The sequence below is a fragment of the Epinephelus lanceolatus genome, chromosome 4 (genome assembly GCF_041903045.1).
Source record: "Epinephelus lanceolatus isolate andai-2023 chromosome 4, ASM4190304v1, whole genome shotgun sequence".
In the NCBI taxonomy this organism is placed as follows: Eukaryota; Metazoa; Chordata; class Actinopteri; order Perciformes; family Serranidae; genus Epinephelus; species Epinephelus lanceolatus.
This window is the reverse complement of record NC_135737.1, coordinates 14,562,227-14,584,135: the sequence shown is the minus strand read 5'-3', so window position 1 is coordinate 14,584,135 and position 21,909 is coordinate 14,562,227. Positions and strand designations below refer to the sequence as shown.

The window sequence follows — 21,909 nt, the reverse complement described above, 5'->3', positions numbered from 1 at the left end:
TTTTTGACAGATTAATCAATGAAACCCCTTGCCCCCAAACACTGTGTCTTTGGACCTCTTTCTTGGGCATTTCATTATTTGTTGCCTGCATTTCTGTAAGCAATTTAAGGCATTTTGTGGGTTGAAAGATGTTTTTATTACTAATAAAAAACAAGTTGAGAAAGCTCTGTATTAAAGCCAAGAAACAAATGGGTTTAGTATGACGGATACATACCTGATAGCGTCGTAAGCATTCCATATGACTGTGCCGAGCCAATCCTGTTGTCCAGCAAACACTGAAACACGCCCTCGTCCTGTGGTGTCACATCTGTAATAACAAGTGAGGATCCAGAGACCTGAAAGTGGGGCGATGGAGTGATGGGGTCAGCATTGAACAGCCAGGTGATGTTTGGGTAAGGGTTTCCTTTTGCTACACAGCTAAAATGAGCAGAGGAGCCAGGAGAGACAAACTGGTTGGTCAGGCCCTCTGTGATAGATGCAGGCTCTGTAGAGGAGAGGCAGAAAGATTAGCATCAACCTAAGGTCTGCTACAACAATCCCCACACCCCAACATCCTTTCTTTTGCTTTTCTTACCAAGAACATTCACAGTATAGTTAGCGCTGATCAGAGTCCCTTGCTTGGTCTCAGCAGCACAGGTGTAACTCCCTTCATCACTCCTCGTCACCGCATTGAAGGCCAGGTTGTTGTGCTGTCGTTGGTGAGAAGGCCCTGGTGTGACCTCCTTACCATTCTTAAACCATTTTGCCACTGGTGCAGGATTACCAGACACGATACACTCCAGTGTCAGCGGCTGTGACTGCTGCACCAACACAGTCCTTGGGGTAATGGGGTAAACTATTCGCACTGAGTGGGAGGAGTCTGAATCTAAAGAAACAAAACAACGACATCAGCAGATGATAACAGAACATGCAACTGAGATATCAAAACTTCTCAATCTTAAAATTTAATGTCTTCAGACTTACGTTTCACTGACAGCTTAGTACCATGAGGCTGCATGACAGTTTCCCCAGTAACAGGGTTGAATGCACCACATTTATACATGCCCTGGTGCTGGTCTGAAACAGCGATTATCTGGAGGTTTCCAGATGGAAGAACTAAATAGTCATCTGAAAAAAGAGGGAAACAGCAGTTTCAGTAATAGTACAGAGAACTTCCACCAGTATTAAGATAGTGTGTGTTACACCAGGGAAGGTGAACAACAAACAAGATGATAATTCTTGGTACATGCGATTTTATATGGTGATATAAAATAACCAAATGAAAATGTCTGTTTTTGCTGATTTTTGTGGCAAAAAAAACTGATATGTCAAGAAGCTTTATCACATCTATGCACAAGTACTCATTATTTACAGTTAGGTCTCAAACAAACCTGTTGACGCTTCTATCCACTCCCCTCGCACTCTCAGTCTAGGAACAGCTGGAGGGATGCTGTGCGGTAGAGGACACTCTAGAAGAACAGTGCTCCCTTCCTGCACTGATAATGACCGCCGTCGGCCATCTTCATATTCTGATATTTCTGCAGTGACAAAGAAAAAGAAGACTTCTTTAGCTCAACTCACTTTCTGTGCATAATATTGGAAATTTAATGTGAGCTGAGCATCAGCAGTCAGGAATGACAGCAAACAGCGCTACTTGAGTTGAGCTGTTTGTGTTGGATCACTGGGTTTGTTTATTGTTGCAAGGAGTGATTCTATTCATGCTTGATACAGTTCCAGATCAGGGTCAACCCCTTAGCGTAGTGTCCAACAGCAAGCAGCATCCCAGCAGGAACATAACACACTACACAGGAAAGCCCAAGGCTCATTAAGGATAACAGTCAAGAGGCATTTGGAAGGGTGCCTGAGTAAAACCTCCTACTGCTTCCTTCCCCTCCGCCACTCAGCAGCAGGCAGCCGAGGACAGGCATTCTTTCTAAGTGTTCAACACTCACAAAATGGCCTTCCTTTTCTCAAGGCAACTTCCTCTTTTTTTTTACCCCTCTGCTTTGAAGTGAGTAGAAGTATGCACAGAAGGGTAATTATCTGTATCCGTACCTGCTATGGCCACACGCGCGTGGCGGCTGACGATGGCCGGCCCATTGTCTAAGCGTGCCACACACTGAAAGATGCCAACATGGCTGGGATTAAGGGAGGAGATGGTTAGGGATCCCTCGTTGAGCTCCACACCAGGCAGGGTGCCCTGGTCCAGGGGACGGCCTCTGAAGCGCCAGAAAACCACTGCTGATGGAGGACTTACTAAGCAGAGTAGACGAGCAACGGAGCCTTGACTCTGAACCAAGGAGGCAGGCTCAGAGCGGAAAGAGGGATATTGAGCTGGTGAGGACACAGAAGAGAAAAATAGGTTCAGAATGTTGAATCAGTCATTTTGTTATAGATGCTTGGTTAGGCGAAATTATAAAACACATTCTCATGCAGATATTGGTTTGCCTCTGCCCGGAGCAACATAATAGAGCTGCTCAAAAAATGGAAATACCCTAATGTCATGGAGATAGTTTTGCAGATATCTAATACAAAAATGTTTTTTGGTACTTTGGGTGAAGTGATCCTTTTACTATGCAATGTCTCAGGCTCGGAAGAGTATTGTCTGAGCTGTTTTAGCCTAGACTCCCAAGTCAGTCTTTAAACGCTTTGCTTAACTAAAGACTGATGAATTTTTCCCTGATTTTGTGTTTAGATGGGCGGATACAATTTCAGAGTTTAAAAAAACTCCCTACGTTGCAGAACCAACATTAAATCCGCAGGGCGGTCCTTCGGTGGCTCGCTGAACTCTTGTGCTCGTAAACATAGTCCGACTAGAAACACGTGTAGCGGTACAAAATGGCTCAAGTCGCTATAAGTCCTTCATTTCCACAATCTTGTGGACTGAGCACATGTTTGATAAAACAGAGTTAAATCTCTCGGCATCCATTTTCAAGCTCTCTGCGTGTTTGTGTCCTTGCAGAGGAGAAAAGGGGGAACCCACATTTCCGGGAGGGCGTGTCCTTTTCAAAAATGCAAGAGGTGTTGCTTTGTTGCCGGCCGTTTTCGCCGGTGTGTTAAACACACTTTAGAAAGGAGTGTCCCTAGGCTATCAGAAGGCGGAGATCTCTGATTGTCTGGTGGCGAGACTAGTTTTAGCCATACAAATGAAATTGGACTATTATCAGTACAATGTGGACACGTTCATCCATTTTTCTGATTAAAAGGATCACTTCACCCAACAATCAAGAATACATATTCCTCTTACCTGTAGTGTATTTAACAAGCTAGATTGTTTTGTTGTGAGTGTTGGAGGCAAACCGCATCACTGCGCAGAAGGAAGCGTGCATCTACCTATGGACGAGAGGCTTGTGCTTGAGACAGCGTGAGATATGAAAATTAATGGCATCCTCTTTGGCTGAGCTGTAATGTTAGCTAGCTCAGTAGTGCTAGGTGAGCTAGCAAAAGATGCACATTTCCTCCCGCACTAGCAGAGTTAGTTCAGTAGAAAGGAAATAGCTCCTACAAGAAACTGCTCACAACAAGGTCTGTGGATTATTTTGAGTAACCAAGTCATGATTTCTGGAAAGAGACAGTGCTGTTGAGTTTTTCAATATACTTTTTTGACACTTTTAGCACCACAAGCCAAATGCCATCCAGTTCCATTATATTGGAGAGAGGGCAGACATCTCTAGGGGTTACATGTCCAACACTCAGAAACTCATACCAAAACAATCTAGACTGATAAATAGCATTGTATTTTTGATTTTGGGATAAACTGCCAGTTTAAGTTTAACTTTCAGGAGACACCCTTGTTTGCCCTTGTTTAACCTGATGGTTATCATCCTATCTGCTTTTTAGCATTTTTGTGTACAACAGGATAGACCTACCCTAGTGCCAGATGTTTCAAACCAAAGAAATACTATCAAAATTGCTTTAAAGTTGCAATAATTTGCTTTTTTTGACACTTGGGAACAGAGGACTTCATAGTCAGCTGTAGAACACAACCCTAACACAATCGGCAGACACAGAGTAACATTAGCCTTTATTTGGAGTCATGTTTATGGCCACAGGATGAATGTGAATCCAAGCTTTACCCTCCTTTTTGCTCTTTGGTCTCGAACAACTCTTGAGAAAAATATCTGGCTCTTTAGCTCCTATAATTACCACTTTCTTCACCTGCTAATCTGTCTGCCATTTGGTGTTAGGCAGGTAGCGAACATTGAGTTTATCTGAGCTATTCTGCTTTCACAGCTGCCATGCTGCTGCTGATGAAAGCATGCACGAAAGCTGCTTTGAGCCGCAGAGTTGGTGAGTATCTTCGTGCTTCATGCTGCTTTGAAGGGCACTTTTCATATGATATAATCATTTGCTCCATTGTTAATATATTAATAATGGTCTGTGGTTTAAACAAATAGTAGTATTAAGGGATCACATCACTTCCACGTGTTAAGATGAGAGCAGGACATCAACTTACATGAACAGCTGATAAGCAGGGACTGGCTGAGACACAGCACAGTGGACAGGAGGACCCTTAGGCCACTGTCCATGGTGCACTTTGACCCCTGCCAGCAGCCGTGTTGCCCAGCGCACACGCCCTGGTCTGTTCAGCAAACCTGCAACACACAGCAGAGAGGAAAAACACATCAAACCAGAGCTCTGTGTGGAAACATGACAGCATACACATAAGAAAATGTAGAGGATGAGAAAGAAACAAATGACAAAACAAGCAAAAGGAGGATTTCAGAGGTGGATCTGTGCAGAGAAAAAAAAATCTATTAGGTTCCAAATGAATCCTGTACGACAATCCCTCTAATCTTCACGACACATCCTCTTTACACACTCCTTGATCTCCACTTCCCACCCTCTCCTCTGACCCCTGTTCTCACCCACTTCAGTGTCTCCACGGAGGCTGGAATGTCCAGCCTCTTTGCCCCCCTGCCTCTCTCTCCCACTGGGCTGCAGAGATCTCCCGCTAATGGAGTGGCCGTGGAGAGACTGTCGCCTCACTCTTAATATCACTCTCTTGTCACACTGTGTTGCTTCCTCATAGGTTCACTGTAGCCTGAAGTGCAGGCCCAGACACACTGGAGGGCACGTAATTAGGAGCATTCCTCTATCCTTTTCAACCCCACCCCCTCTGACTGCGGCACCTCCTCCTCCTTTTTCTAAGAGTAATCCGGGCAAGCTTTGATCCCAGGTTCCTGGTCGGTTACCAGGGTTTGAGCCTGAGGCCGGAGGGACAATGGCTGTCCAGCTGTGATATTCACACTGGTGCTTCGGTGGCTTGCAGACATTAGCGGAAGGGCTGACCTGGGCTGAAGGGTGGGTCAAATTAAAAGGATGATGTCTAGGTGGGTTCGCTGAAGCTGAACAGGTTTCTAACCCTCATTCTTTACGAAAACATTGTTTCATTTGTTTGACACATAAGATGATCAATTTGTTTAGCACCTGACAACGTAGTCCCAATGGGTTACAGTAGGGCTGCAAGAAACAATTCATTTCATTATTGATAAATGTGCCGACAAATGTGCCGTGAAAACTGCCTTCCAGTTTCTTGGATTCCAACATGACTTCTTCAAAACCCATAGACATACAATTTACAATCACGAAAAAGGGAGAGAAGCAGCTAATCTTCACATTTGACAATGTGGAACAAGGAAAAGTTCTCCATGTTTTGCTCAATACAATGCCTGAACAATTAATCAGCTATCAAAACTATTGTTGATTCATTTTCTGCTGATAGACTAATTCTGTCAGCACTAGTTGAGAGGTGAGAGATGCTAGTGGGATGCTTGTTCCTCTATGATCTCACCAATGAGATATAGATGCTTAATCCATGTACTCATTCTCACTCTCTTCTTCTTGCTCTCTCTCTCTCTCCTCTCATCCTGAGAGGAAGAGGAGGAGGAGAGAAGAGGCAGGAAATAATAAACTCTCCCAGCTCCTGGCTCACACCCCCTTCTCACCCTGAGTTCAAAGGTCAGGGAAGAGCACAGAGAGAGGGTGGACCAGCGGGTGTCTGGTGGCCCTGGACCAGCCCTCAGAGGTCACCTCCAGCTCTCTCTGCTTCACTCACACACATTTTCGCTGTTTTTACACACATTAACAAACATTCCCTACAAGACAGGTGTAAACGTGCTTAAAAGGGTAAAAACATCCTTCTCATTCCTCCACAGTTCAAAGTTCATCTTGTTTTGACTGAATTGCAAAAATGACGACAATGAGCAACAATCTGTAATTTTGACTTCAGGATTGAACATACTACGTTATGTATGTGCTGTATGCTCTGCATTTCAAGCCCCAGTTTAAGTATGCGCATGCTCATTCAAGCAGATGAAACCCACATCTTGTAGGCTAGCTTTTCTCCATCCCACGAGTTGCAACAGGCCCTGCACACTGCCCCCATATCATCAGTGGAAACTATCTTTCTCTTTCTGCCGGAATAATGATATATAATTACAATAATAACAACAGCGCTATAAAAATGCAGAGCCAAGCGCAATGCACCTTGGCACATGGTATAATGTGAAACCGGAGCTGATTCTGTAACTAGAGAGAGGGCTCTCTGTATCCACTTTTCTCTCTCTCTCTTATTTTAACCAGTTACTTCCTCCCAATGGGTGTAGCAGTTGGGTACTACAGCTCTGACTGGGTGCCCTTGTGTAAACACACACGCAGCTACCTATCTGGCCCATCAATCTGGCTCAACGAGGAAACACAGGGGCATCATTCCTGCTTCTTATCTGTTTGGCTTTCCCTTGACATCCGCCACCATGAAGCCGCCTCACTGGAGACAGACACTGTGAGGATATCTTGTATCCCTCATCACAGAGAGTCGTCCTGATGCTGGCAGCACCAGCTGCATGGAAAGGCAAGTCCCGCTTCTTCCTGAGCAGATGCCCAGACAAAAGCTGGAGTGGCCATTTGACGAAGGGGAAGTCCCTGTCAAATGAAGTCTGATCAGCCTGAGAGCCGTCTCCTCTGGTCCAATGTTGATCTGCAGCCAGCCCACTCCCTCACTCCACTCCTGCTCCCCTTCTAAATCTCCAGACTGTACTACTTAAAGGAAAAAAAGCCTGTGTTCCAGATTTCCTCCTCCTATCCCAAATCTGATCTTGTGTTACCCTCTGTTTTTGCACTTGTGTTATGGATGCATGGCCATTCTCAAGGCAGAATTGACCAGCTATAAATTGAAGAGACATCCAGCATACAAAACAGACTCTGCACCGTTGAAAGCTGATATGCAGACACAGGGACAGTTTATGAAAATAAATGAGGTTAGTGTCAGTGAGTTCAAGTGGAAAAGTTCCTATTTTTTCGGGGGTGTGGGGGTTGACCCATGTATGTTTGGGAAATATATGACTGACACCTGGCTTAAGTGTGTGAAAGCGAGAAATAACAACAGTCTTCTTAGACAGCTGGTATCCCTCACTCAATCTTGTGAAGTTTTTTTTGTATTTTTTGTAGTTTATCTGTCATGCTTATTTCCAGAGGAATCTGTAGTAGAGATATATACTGTTGAGAGGCAGCGCTTTTATTAATCCATCTCGGGAGTTATACAAAACTTCGACACAGGAATAGCACCATATATCCCCTGGTAGGACAAGAGGGATCCCTAGTGATGATACAAGAGAAAATAAACACACTGACAGGCTGCCCGTTCAAGTTCGAAGAGGGGGGGGTGGGGGGGTTAGCACCTGCGCTTCTTTTGGTCTCCTCTCTGCAGGAACTACTTAAAGCCCCATCTGCCCGCATGTGGGGCTGGCCCATATCGCTGTCATATTGGGTAAACATGGACAAAGCAACGCGGCGGAGCATCAAAGACCTGGAGGGCAGAGGAGGAACAGGTCACAACTGGTGCTGCTGACTGAGGCAGGGGCCTGGCCTCTCTGCTTCAGAAGACTGCACAGCTGAATAAAAGTAAATGGCAGACATCATAAAGCAGCTCCAATCAATACCAGAGTGGTATAAATCCAATAGATCAGAAAGGTTCATCTTCAAAAAAGAGAAACTTGTAAAGAATGCGTGGAATTGAACAAAGCCCAGAGTTAGAGTTAAAGATGTTCAGGGTGAGGGAGCAGTGGGGTGTAAGAGAATGAGTCTTTTCTGGTATGATGGTCTAATCTGACCTGTGCACTGAAGCTGACTCACATGCTATACCCCAAACCTGTCTGCACTCGCCCCACATCTCACGGACAGAGGATCTGCAGCACACACATTCCTCAGCTCCACAGACAGAGAGAGAGAGAGAGAGAGAGAGAGAGAGAGAGAGAGAGAGAGAGAGAGAGACACGGACACACAGAAAGAGACAGAGAAAGACACACACACAAGAGATGGGAGATAAATTCACAACAAGAAGATGAGAGGCAATGGGGGGAAGCGTATGTGAGAACATAGAAAGAAAAACTCTGGGAGAGGAGTAAAAGGAGATGAGGGTAAAAAGAGGTGAAACATTCACTGGGAGGTGAAAAGTTGCCAAGCCCCGACTCATTTCTCCTCCCTCTTTATTTGGCTCAGAGATAGACGTACAGATAATGGCTGTACTCGCATCCACGTCTGCCAAAACTGACTGATGATTCAGCCTAACTGCATTCAGCTCAGCCCAAAAACTTGGGAAGAGCCTCCTGAGAGAAGAGACTCTAGGGGACCATTATGGGCTTCTTCTGTTGGTCTGGGTGAGCCCACTGAGGCAGCCCGGGGCCACAGAGGAAACTAATGAGTGGAAACACTGGGCCTCTGGTATGGCCTAACTCTGTCTGATTAAAGACTGAGACGTTATTAAAAGTGGGACAGACTTAGAGAAAGGGAGTGAGCTGAAGAAGGGGAGAGAAAGACAGAAAAAGAAAGAAAGACATGATTTGGAATCAAATAAGGGAATTAGGAGAGGAGAGAAGAGGGGTCCTCTTTGTTTTACAATGAGAAAATCACATTCGAAGGGTTAAGTCGATCCATAATACAAAATGACTGCCCTCGCCTGAACCTGACATCCTGCAGAAAGTTAATACAAGTCTCCTCAATAAATCATTTAAAGTGACTGTGACTGCAGACAACAAATGAGATACATCTTCAAGGACAGTCTGTTTTTCAGACACTGCTGTCTCTCTGTGCATGTGTCTGCAGGAGGACAGAGCATAAACAGTCCGGGAGGCGCAGGGTAACGACAGGGCCAAGCGGGTCCCAGAACTCAGAGACGCCGCAGCCCTGACAACACGGCCATGGTGTGGGATCAGTAGAGAGGAGGAATGAAAAGAGAGGCCCCCGGGGATCAGACAGTCACATCCCACAAAGCCCTGTTTACCAAGGACACACATCGACCCCTCCCTTCACCTCCCCCCGCCAACATCTCCGCTCACTAAAGCCCGACCCTCCCGAAGTGCCAGGGCCGGGACCTGGGAGACAGCGCTAATTCTACCCCGAGGCTTGTTGGCCGAGGACACAAACAGAGAGCTGAGGAGGGGAGAGAAAGGGGGGAGGTAGAAAGATTGAGACAGACGGGAGAGAAAGTGGGGACTGAATGGTACAGTATGTAAGACCCATCTTAATTGGAGATTGTTCTGCAATGTCTTGTTTTTCCTGGGAACCTGTGAGGGGGAGGGACAAGAGGGTGGGGAGGTACGGTTGTTTCCCAAGGTCCTGAACAGCAGGATTAACCACAGGACCGAAACTCAATAGCAGCCTCGGACACTGGAAACAGATCCCCGGGTATCGCCACCATACAAGGCCACCTCAAGACCTTTTGCAAAGCGCATGTAACTAACAACCCTTCCCCATTGTCAGAGCTCTCTGGGCCCTTCCGGCTGATTTCACAGGCCTTTCAGCCCACAGGGGAACGTCTGCTCGGACGAAAAGGTAATTCTGATGGAAAGGAGGAATGCACAAAACATCCGTCTTGCCCGCAGGGTGTGTTACAACACTGACCTCCAACATGTGCCAAGAGTCTGATTCATCATGCCAAGCGAGAGAGGAGCTGGGATTGTGCAGCCATGGCACCGAAGCAGAGGAGGGCCACAGATTCACATTCCTCAATATCAGCCATGATTAGTGAGATGATGGGAAAACACGTTGATGCAAGGGAGGGAAAAATGCCTAGTTTGCCAAATGCCTTGAAAATGTCCACCTTCTCTGGGGGAGTCAAGACACTATCTGTGTTTTTAAATGCTGTTGTGTGGGCTGTGCACGACGGGCATACAGTGATCTGATCCAGCTGCCCCCACCCTTTCTCCCCTCACTCTGTCGTCCCTCCCCAACTCTCCTGGATTCCATCACTGCCTGTGTCTCTACGGCAACAAGCGGCGAAGACGCAGACAACAGTTTCTGTTCAGTCTCCTCCTGATAGGTCCCTGGCTGTCGACCAAAAGTACTTTCAAACTAAAACATATATTAAATAATGTAATTTCAAACATGTGCAACAAAAACAAAATGACAGGGTGTCCAAATAGATCCTAACAAGAAACTCAGTTTTGCAAAGTCACTATTTAAAACCAACCACAAATAAAACTAGGCTGCTTTCAGGGTGTTCGACTCTTCTTTGTTTGTCACGTGAGAGGCGTGAGAAAGAAAAGTACACACAGAGTATTTTCATTTCTCAGAATGATAAATTTCATCTGCAAATATATTAGAGTGATGGCCATATATTCACAGAGGGAGAATATATGGGGACAGAGAGTGTTGCTGAACTCCACAGCCAGCCGGCAGAACAAAAACCAAACACGTGTAAAAAAGGTTAAAATATAATTAGTCTTCTTCACCAACTCCACAAATCTCTTGCAAAAACCCAAACAAACAAACTAGCTCCCTTGTACGTACAAGTTTGAAGACCCCAAAAATAAATATGCAGTCCCAAACAGAGTGTGTAAATGCTTTATTTAGTTTGTCTAAATGTTTATCCGTCTCGCCTTGTAACACTCCATGCTTGTTATGCGGCAATCAAGTGATCACAAAACAAACTTGGTGGTGATACGTCAACACACGCACCATCTAAGTTTCCACTTCTGGCTCTTGGTTAAATCTTAAAAAAAAAAAACTCTGCAACATATTTAGGGTCCGGGCTGCTCCTTGCTGCAGCATTGGAGGTGAGAAGAGCTTTTGGCAGATGACGTAGTGCCCTGAAGGCGCCAAGAGAAACACAACCTCATGACAACAGCAAAACATAGCAATAATACAGAAACCATGGCGTATGGTAACTCAGTGCATAGGTTTGTGTGTGTTTGCTACTGTAGGAGCACCACAGCAAGATGACAGTGATTTATTTCACTTGATGAGAGTTAGTCAAACCAGAGATGTGTTTTCAGTCATCACAAGGCAGAAATACATCCCACAGTATGCTGAGTATCTGCTACAATCTTCCCAGAACAATGCAGAAGGCTGAACCAACCATGTTTTATCCTTCTGGCTCAGATTCCTGCACTCACTTTGAATATCTTCCATAAATAAGGGGTTCCATTGCTCCCTAAGGGGCTACATCTTGTAGTAGGGAAGGCCCAAAATGGCACCCATAACCACAGACCCAGAGGCAGGCAGCAGCAGTACCCACACTGCCTCACACTCTGATCTGGGAGAAAAACAGCCCTTCAAACAAGTAGCCTGTTTGTCAGCCAGAGGGGAGTGCCTGCCACTAGTTTTGCCTTAATATAGTCTTGCTGATCCTTGCGCTGGCTTTTCAACAGCACACACATTCTGGTTTACAGAAAACCCATGTCAGATGTGACTTATTGGTTCAACATTTGAAATAGAAAGCTGTGGTTGCTCACAGTTTCAGGAAGAAAAGACTCTAACTCTTGGGGGCCCACACTGAGGTGACAGACTAAGTCAGGCATATTTTGTAGGGTCAGTTTCAGGAAGGGAAAAAGAAATGAATCTTGCAAACAGGAAGACGCTGAGGATGCAAAAAAAAAAAAAAATCCCCTCGAATGTTCTGAAATACTTTGCTGTGAGAGCTGTCAGCGAGGGTCCGGTTCAGAAGTTCACTCCCTGAAATCTTCCCTAAGGCTGAGGAATCATTAAGAATACTACACAAGACAAGGCTACAAAACAATGGGTCTCATCATATATTTGCACAACAATTATGAGAAAAATTGTTGGTTTTGGCAAGAGATGAGCGTTGTGTAAAATGCCACGTCAAACCCTCTCGGGGAACTTTTTGTTCTCTCTCATGCATGTGGTGTTCTGCATCATGTTGAAGGCACATATAGCTGCATAAGCCTAAAAGCATACCCTCAAATGATTATAAGCACATAATAAAAAGGCATATACAGAAGTAACAAACTTCAAACTGTATGGCTACAAAAGACTCGCAGCGTGCTTCAAACGGCTTGGAACAAAGTATTTTGCAGTCTGTTGTAACCTTTTGGTCTTTCCATCTATGTATAAGATTTCATCCTACAGTAAAAGTTACAGTGTTTCTCAAGCTGTGTCCTTCTGAGTCACACAAACTGCTCTTGTTCATCTGCTGTTGAGGTATTTTCATTATCTGTAACCGCCTGGACAGTGTGTTTTTCCTCAATAGCACTGTGTGGGGTATTAGTTTACATTCCTTTATCATATTAAGAACACAGACATATATATTTAGTCGAGGACTGTATTTCCATTACATTAACAGAAAACAAGCCATCTTCAGAGAAGAAGCAGACCTCCTCAGCCTGCCTATCTCCAGCCTGTATGGCTTCATCCCACTGCATTTCGGTGGCTGGCTGGAACATCTGTTTCTGCTGCTCCAAAAACTGTTTGTTTGTCTTAACAATTACATCCTGATGTTTCTCATTTCATTTCTCAAATCTCTCAAAAGTCATTATCCAGTTTCAGGTCCTTCAAGGTTCTGAATTTTTAGAAACTCAATACGACCATCTGTTGAAAGCTGGTGTACACATCGGACTACAGTCAGCTCACCTTTGACATTTTAGAGGAGTTGTACGGGAGGAAGCATGCAGCCTATCTGTAACCTGCTGGAGTAACATGCTTGCATAGTAAAGCAAGTCATTCCCGGGCTGTTTGGATCATCTGTCAGAGTAGGGGGACATGGAAGAAAACGGGAAGGGGGTCCCACTGAGAGACAGATGCATTGTGTAGTTAAAATAATGACAGTGTGAGCTCAGAGCAGATAAGAAGTGCTACCAATGACAGCTTCATATAAACACAAGTGACACCTTCAGCTACTGCATTTGCCTTCACGGCTTCTTCAACACAGCTTCAATTTATCCAATTCCACTCACAGCTTGTCCCTAGAATAAATTTAGGGAGGGAAACGGAGGGTGGAAAGTGAAGTCTTTTTTTGTTAGCACTGCAGCTGCAGGGTGCACTCACCAACCCAGCAGTCACGAGAACTCAAACTCTTTCTCCGACCTGCCCATCTTTCCCATCGACCCCCTGCTTATGGCTGCTGGGTGTTGTCAATCAGCACCCCCTGGCTCCTTGAACATGGGGGCTCTTTGGCATGCTGCCCAAAACTCCCCTCTGTCCATCTAATGGGGCCTGAGCTCTGGCTCTGTCCTTGACGAATGGGAGCTGAAGCTCGCAGAGTAAAGGCCAGCATTAGAAAATGGGAAAAAGGCTGCAGTATGACTCAATCCCTGAGCAATGAGAGTAAAAGGAGGGCTATGTGTCAAGAGTTCAAAACAAGCCAGGTTTTAGTTTTTAAGTTGCTTGGTGGGTCAAAAACCAACTATACAACAGTCCACTAAATTCTACTTTATTATACTAAGATGCTGAAATGGATTAGCCATCAGAGATTTACAAAACAACTAAGACTTAATTACAGCTGTCACAATATTGTGATGATAATGAAAAATAAGGTGGCTGCTAAAAAATTAGGTTTGTCTCCTGTTTTATGACTCTCTGAACATTTTTCTCAGCCAAACGTTGATCCTTTGGAGCAATCAATCACAACCAAATAAAAACCAAATAAACAACCAAACCACATTATGATTTAGGTTTTAAATTCTTTTCCATTTGCTTCAGGGCCAGGGCTGAGGTTTGCTGCCTGACCCTTACATCTGTATGGCCTGGAAAACGGCAGAATGTGGGACGTGCCCAAAATACACTTAAGTCATGAATTCAGACACACCCTCTCCCGCCACACTGACCTCTGATAGACATTCATCCACTTAACCATCACTGAAATGTTTTAAGCTGAAAATAGGGGTGCAACTGTCAACTATTTTTGGGGGTTTTGTTCATTCTATAAACTTTTGATAACAATACCCCGAAGTTATCAAAAGACGTCGCCGATTGATTGTCAGTTAACTGATCAACTAGTTGCATCATTACGAACAAAAAGTCGAAAAACTCGAGATTTTTTTTTTTAACCTCACTTCCTGGTTTTACCTTCAATGAAACCTGATTGTTACTATGGAAACACAAGACGTTTACTGCTACTATTCAACAATTATTTGTCATTGTTGGTGTGCATGTGGTTGTGTGATTATAATACTGCATCAGAAAAATCAAAGAGCCATTATGAGAGCAGCGGCTGCTATCATTACACATGCTTACATTCAAATTGCCCACTTAACATAGTTCTCCTACAGCAACATGTGTTTATCATTAGCGAGCACCCTAATGGCTCAAACATTATTCAAGCTCGCTTAATGGCATAGTTGTGCTTTGTTCGGGTCTGTCTGATAAGAGCCGGGCCACTATTGGTTTATTAATTCCCCTACGAGTCACAAAAAAAATGCTGTGAAAACAAAAACATGGCTCTGAAGCTCAGTCATTGTCTACTTCCATCACATTACCAATATGTAGTTGCTGTGGGGAAAATCCCACACAATCCCAACATGGTCAGTTATACTAAAAATACTCTGCAGTCTTTATGTTCAGCTTTAAATCCACCAGTTCTTGGTACTGAAGCATAGATTTATGGGTCTAGTTTGTTGTTCAAAAGAGTATTTTTATATATTCTATGAAAAAAATGCCTAACAACAGGATGCTTAAGTTGCCAAAAGACAACCAATTTCTCCACAGACTGACCAGAATGCAATGCAGCCAATGCAGCAGTAGTTAGAGTGAGGAAGAAAGATATTCAAGGAAAAGTGGGAAATCGTGGACTGAATTGAGTTAGAGCGAGGCAGTTTGGAGGCAGGAAAAATGAATTACAACACCTTACTAAAAAAACTCCTTGAACAGACTCAGTATCAAAACCTGAGGGAGGATTTCTGCTTTAAAATGAACGCTGTCAGCATCCGTCCCTTAACACAAAGAGCAAATCTCTCTCTCTGCCCCTGTCAAAAGCTCACCCAATATTGGGGAGCACTAAAAGGATTTGAAAGGCATCGGAAGTGTCTTCTTGTCCCCCACCGACACAACAATGCAAGAGCAACTGTTTGAACTTGAAAGTGTTTTATCTGAGAGCAGCCATGTGTGTCCCACTGACTGGATGTCATGCATTCGAGAGGGATTCAAGACTTTGTTCTCGATAACTTTTAAGTGTTCAGTTTTCTGAGAGTTACCCCTATGTAACAAAAGTCCCTGTGAAGCTCTGATGATCGGGGCGAACAGCAGACGGAGGAAATTACTTGAGGGATAGAAGTGAGGAACTTGTCTGTGCAGCCACATCATTACAGTGACTTTTACTCTGTCATCCTCTTTATTTGTGCTCTTTAAGAGCATAGCAGAAGTCTCACCTTGGATTGTTATTGATAGTATATTTACAATCCTCAACATATTTGGTGCCTCTTACATTTATATCTACATGATGAGTATATAATATACTTTACAAAAAAAGTTTTAGCAATGCAAAACAAAACTGCATTCACTTCTTTGATATTGAAAAAAAAGGTATTTCAAATTTAATAATGTGGATTAATGTTAAATGTTTAAAAAGTTTGCCTGTGACTCAAAAACTCTTAAGTTTGAAGTTGTCTTCCTCAAAGTTCCTGAAGTGCAGCGGTGCAGATCACAACAAACCAAGACCTGAGCAGAAAAAGCTCATGCACACACTTGCACACTCAGTCATATGCTGTTAGTGAGGGCATTTTTTGACACATCAAAAACGTTTCTTGTTTATGAAATACTTCCCACAATGAAGGAAAGGGTGAGACTTTGAAGATGTGAAATAGAGCCAACAGGAACAAAGCAAAAGCAGTTTGAAGGTCTTGATCAGCCTGCTTACACATCTGTATTTTACAATGTTTTTAAGATTTCCCTTCGCCACTAGTGTTTTTTATCGTTTATGTATCTAAACTAATCCCAAATCAAAAATCAGTTCCTAATCAGTAAACAATGACACATTCATAGGCAGGTAGTTGCTATTATGTGCTTTGCACAACTATTTGTGCACTTGCCAAATTTTACAGCAATACCAACACTGATTTACCAAACCGACATTTATGACACCCTCAGGGGATTTATCTAAAACAATAAAGGCTCTCTGTCTTTGGAGAGAGGGGGGAAAAAAACACAACTTCAAATATTAGTCTAAGCCACTATGTTTCTGCACAGTGGTAAGTGTGGCAGACAGTTGGCTCCCAAAGCAGATCCATAAGATAAGTACAACTTTAGAACAAAGCAGTGCTTTACTTATCCCCAGTCCATTTTCACCTTTTATGACTGTGACACTAGTGTGTCACTGGAGGGACATATTTGCCATTTCTAAAAATGTTCTTTCATCTTTCAAAGTAGAAATGCAGCCACAGGCCATCTGTTTTCAACTGGGATGTTAAGTGCAGTGTCTCTGCCTTCTATAGCTATTTACCAAGCAAATATTTATGTGTTTCATTCACCTCTGAGACAACACAGTGCACTCAGCTGTGTCAGAATAGATAACAGATAACTGCTGAATAATAATGCTAATCTAAATGCTTTGGGGTGAAAACACAAAGCATGGTTTTTCACTAAGTGTTTTTGAGTCTTGTATTAACTTTTTTTTCAGTCTGTAGATTATAATCAAACAAAGATGTCGCCTGAAGTAAACAAAATCATAACTTAAGTGCACAATTCTATTCTGACACTTAATGGAAACTAATATAGAAAAATCTAATTTTCAATAATCAAAGTGTTATCATTGCAATGAGGTTAAAGGAGCAAATGTAATCAATAAAAGTAATTATCTAGAGTCAAAATGTAATAAATGTAGATGTTGTCTCAATGTGGACAGTTAAGTGAAGATAATATTAATATTCGTACACGGGCGCCCCCGTTTACCAGACTGCCACACAGACGGAGCATGTTCTGCCTCTCCGTGCTTCTGGTCTCCACTTTCACTACTATATAAAGTTTAAAAAACACATAGTAATGTTTAGGGTACAGATTAAACTGCTATTTCGGAGCTCTCTGTTTCTTTGAGCGTCACTTTTTCTTTGTTGTTCCCAGAGAAGACCAGCTGGCCTGGTGCGCACACCGAAGCCTCCCCAAACACGCTCCCAGCCAGCCGGCCCGGGACTCCCTTGTCTGCCTCCCCTCAGTCCGTCCTTACCTCTCTTGCAGGAGGGCAAAAGCTGGGAGCCGTCGGGTGAATTAGCAGCAAAACGCATTCTTCTGGAGGCATATCCGTACGGGGCCCTCCATTAGACACGGGCTCAAAGTGCAAGACGACGGGAGGAACATGAAAACAGCCGGAGGTGCAGGGGGGAAAGAGAGTTTTCAGACCCGAGGAGCAGCGAAGGCTTCGGGGCCAAGGTGCGACAACTCCCCCTGGTCTAAACTTGAGTTGAGGTGGTGGAGAGTTTTCTCTTGGGAAGTTTGGAGTCCGCGTGTTTGGATAAAAGCGTTACGTCCCGGTTCGGTGCGCACATACACTCTGTCTAACCCGTTATTGTAACTTTTCCGCCAGCTCTCGGTCTCCCTCTCTCTCTACCGCTGCCTCTTCCACACACGCATCTTTGAAGCCAGTGTCGAATTGCTCAGCAAATCATGGCAGCGGCGAAGCTGGTCTTCAAACCAGGAATGTCCCAGCCCCACAGCTCAATACGGCTCCTGGAGAGGGGAGGGAGAGAGAGAGGAGGGGGTGTTACCCATATAGATTGTGCATTAACAAGTTTTACAGTCTAACGAGAAAGAAAAAAAACTTCCTCCTTCCTCCTCTGTGCACACCTACCTGTTAGGCTCATTGTTAACATATAAAGGTGAATCCACCTGATATCATTCTTCCCTTTGTTTGATGCACATTCACATCACAATACGGGCTTAATTGGGATGGATCAATGATCTTATTCATTGATGTACTGAAACAATGGACTTACATAGTGGACACTTATTTCTTGACCAAGACAGACACATCTATATAATTTCATAATAAAAATCTTACAACCCAAATTACACCAGTGAACACTAATCCAAAATTAAATGTCATGATATAATAAATAGATGTATTAGTTCATTAGTTGTGAAGTAGTTGAATACTATAAAGAAATATGTAATCTGTCTAATAATTGCTACATACACATATTAAGGTTGTTTGTTTTAGCAATTATAATAAGCAGGGATGGGATAAAATAACAAGGTTTTATCTGTGATGTCCAGTAAACTGTTATCTCATGCAGGCGGGTGGTCATCATGAGAAAACCTACCAGACATGTAAACAATACTAATTATATTTCTAGAAACACTTCCTTAATCTTCATTACTGGCATCAGCTTGAGATGAGTACAAAGGATTCATGTCACTGACATTTCTGTCAGACTGCAAAGGTGAACAATCTTTACAGTAAAGATGAACATTTGACTTAAACTAAGTTTAACTGACTATCCCTGGCATGCATGTATGTAAGTTTCACTTCAAGAATTTCTTTCAAGGTTAATTTTCTTTGTCTCTTACTGCACACTCTGATTACTGGAAGACTTCTTGTTATTAACAAGACCAGAATAAAAACAGTCAGGTGTCTGCACAAGTGTATATTGTTTATACCTAAAGCTTGATTAACTCAGTAAATCTACATCTCTGTTGAGGACCGACAGTTCCATCTACAGCCTCAAAGCCATAAAGGCAGTTCTCATTTTTCAGTGGCATACACTGTGCCTTGTAGATTTAACCAGCTCTCACTGGTCCCATTGAATTGAATAAAGTTATGTGGGAGGGGAATGTTTGAACAGCTAATAGCTACGGGTCATTTCTGGCATCAGACCTGTTGCTCGGATGGGCTGAATGTTGGTTGGCTGCAACTATTTCCTCATCACTAGGTGAAACGCCTTCATAGAGAGGCGGGGGAGAGGGAGCTGGGAGTGTGAAACAGTCATCTGTTGTGCGTATGGGCATGAGTAAACAGCATAATCATCTTTGAGGCAGTAATTATGTGCTCCAATGTTGGCAGGGTGGTGGCGGCGGCGGGCCCACCCTGCTTTAGACAGCAGGTGCAGCTCACCATCTGACAGCTGACTCCTATGGAAGGTGTGATCCAATCCTCCTGAGGCTGGGTCGACCCAGTGCGAGCCTTCAGGCGGTCAGGGCCAAAGCCAACAAACCAGCAAACCTCTGACACAGGAGGAGAGGGAAAACAAGATGGAGGAGGTGGTGGAGACGGGACTGTTGAAGGACGGATGCCTCAACTCTGTTTTCACAGTTGGACAGAACTATCTTTTTGCCAATTTTCTGTCACTTCGAAGAGTGTATTTTTTCTCTACATACTGTGAAGTCACTTATCAGCACCACTTTCTAATGTCATACATTACAAAAGCTTTATGAGTTTTAACAGGCATTTTATAAATGTAATAAACCAACCCAGTCGCCAGAAAAAATGTTGGCATTGTACGTTTCTGCAAACCAAGGATAGGTTTAGGCACAAAAACAATGGGCTATGGTCAGAAAAAGATTATATGTTGGCTTAAAACAGATATGTCTTTTACAGCTTTTATTTGTATTTAACCTGTACTCTAGTGTTGATGTTTTATTGTCTAAACCTATTGTTGATCTTATTTTTGTGGTTTTTGCTATTCATTCACTCTTTGGATGAACTGTACAGCACTTTGGTCAACCAAGGTTGTTTTTAAATGTGCTATATAAATAAATTTTGACTTGACTTGACTTGACTTAATATACCTGGTTTTAGGGGCACAATGCTGGTCAGAAAAACAGCAATGTCTCTGTGTGACAAAAGCATAGATGGGTCGCTAAAAACACTCATGTTTGGAGCCTGCAAAGCTCCTGCAAATACAGCTAAAATACAACCGGTTTCATTATTTGTTGGTCTCTCAAACATTGTCTGCAGCTTGGCAGCCGTCTCACCTGGGTGTCACGTCATCCACCGCCTTTCAACTTCCTGACAACTCAGGGGGACATGTCCACTTCACTATTTTTAATGTGCATCTTTCTTCCCCCATAAAAATGTGAAAATAGCAGAGGACTTATATTATGACAATAATAAAGACATTAACACCATAAATTGATGCAGATTGATGCAGAAAATGCACAAATTGGTGCATAAAAATTTAACAGAATGCAGTAATGCAGAATGATGCTCAATATTTCCCAGTAGTGGAGCCACAAATCCCTCGTTTCATCACACCCAGTGTTGAAACAAAACCCATGCCCTTGGCCAAGGTGATTCATTAACATGTATAACTGCAGGTAGACTGAGGATATTGACCAGGCAAATGGATTTTTCACAACCTGGCAGAGACTCTGCCTGTATTTTCTTAATTTCTTCTAACTTTGCTGTGGTTGGGATGTTCATTGGCGTAGTAAGCAGGTGGGGTTGGGACTCATACAAAGGTAGCGACCAGGTGCCAGACCATAGACAGCATGCATCCAAGAGGAAGCTACAAAAAAACTGCAAATATAGTGAGGAGAAACGCCAAGAGGACAAAGCTGGTTTCAAAACGAGTGAATGTGGGGTTTGGTTTCACTTTCCCTTTTACTGCTGACATTGTTTACAAACAGTAACTGACAATTATAGCATATTATAGCATGCCTTTATTGTTTTATCACTGATTTATTAAATGTTAATATATGGCTTATTAAGATTGATAACGATAATCACTTCGTCTCATTAGATGTACAAGTATGTCTCATTAGACAGTACAGTCCACTTTTTTCATCATTACTAATACGAGTGATTCATTTTCTTCAACCTTGTGAAAGCCATTTCTCTCTTTCTCTCTGTCTCTCTCTCAGCGTCAGGAGCTGGTTAGAGATGGAGACGGAGGCTCTGGGTTCAGAGGGGGGTGAGCAGGGTGATTGGACACAGTCGCATGTGAAAGGCCAGAGAGCGGCGAGTCCACAGGGAGCAGGGTCCACACACAAAGGGTGAGGGAGGGGCTCGCTGGGGGCGGGAGGGGCGACCAAGGAGGAGAGGCCACACTGGGAACCAAAGCTGACAGCACAGACACTTCTCATCCACTGAGGGTTCGGCTGTCTCTGGCCCCCTGGGGTACATGCCCACTTATGTGTGCGGAGCTGCCAGCTCCACACTGTTGAGCCGCAGCAGCTTCAGCGAGCTGCTCACCGTGAGCAGAAGCACCAGAAACACTTAGCACACACAAAGCAACAGTGACCTCTGGCCCACATTGAACTGATATGAAGGTTGTTTCCTTAGTCATATCAGCCCTGATCAAATATCAATAGATTACAACATATTTAGCCAATACAAGATTACTTGATGATCATGCAGAGGCTGCAAAACAAAAGCAGTTTACACTTTACACATTAAAATACTGACTTTCCTTGTGTGATGTCATGATTTAGCTTAGAGGAGGGGAAATGGCAGAAGACCAGCTAACAAGGGCTTTGTCTAAATCTGCAGGCTGGGATTGTTTGGAGTTAGTACCTCCAGCTTGCTGTCCTTTGGTCTGAGGATAATAAGCCTCTGACCACTGTCAACAGAGTGTTTATGACCTGCAAAGCAGCCCTGGGTTGTGTTGACTCTGTCAGCAGGGGCCTGAGGGACGCCTGACTCCCAGTGCTATTAAAAGGCACTTTCAGATAACAGGAGTACCATCCCTCTGTTTGAGCCAGTCAGGGTTTGTGGATTCATCAGCAGGAGAAAATACCAAAGCTTAATCGTTGTTTGTTGTAATTGTCAGA

At 43.7% G+C, this 21,909-nt stretch overlaps 1 protein-coding gene across 1 annotated transcript in view; it reads right to left on the bottom strand.

Moving 5' to 3' along the window:
- cdon (cell adhesion associated, oncogene regulated) overlaps positions 1-17,838 on the bottom strand; it is a 34,605-nt gene extending 16,767 nt beyond the window's left edge. The window contains exons 1-7 of the mRNA XM_033631725.2: positions 17,369-17,838; positions 4,436-4,574; positions 2,035-2,313; positions 1,371-1,517; positions 964-1,107; positions 575-865; positions 215-484 (exon numbers count right to left, since the gene is read on the bottom strand). Coding sequence (XP_033487616.1) covers positions 215-484; positions 575-865; positions 964-1,107; positions 1,371-1,517; positions 2,035-2,313; positions 4,436-4,508 — 1,204 coding nt within the window. The 5' untranslated portion in view covers positions 4,509-4,574; positions 17,369-17,838. The remainder of the gene's footprint in view (positions 1-214; positions 485-574; positions 866-963; positions 1,108-1,370; positions 1,518-2,034; positions 2,314-4,435; positions 4,575-17,368) is intronic.
- Positions 17,839-21,909: the final 4,071 nt, after the last annotated feature.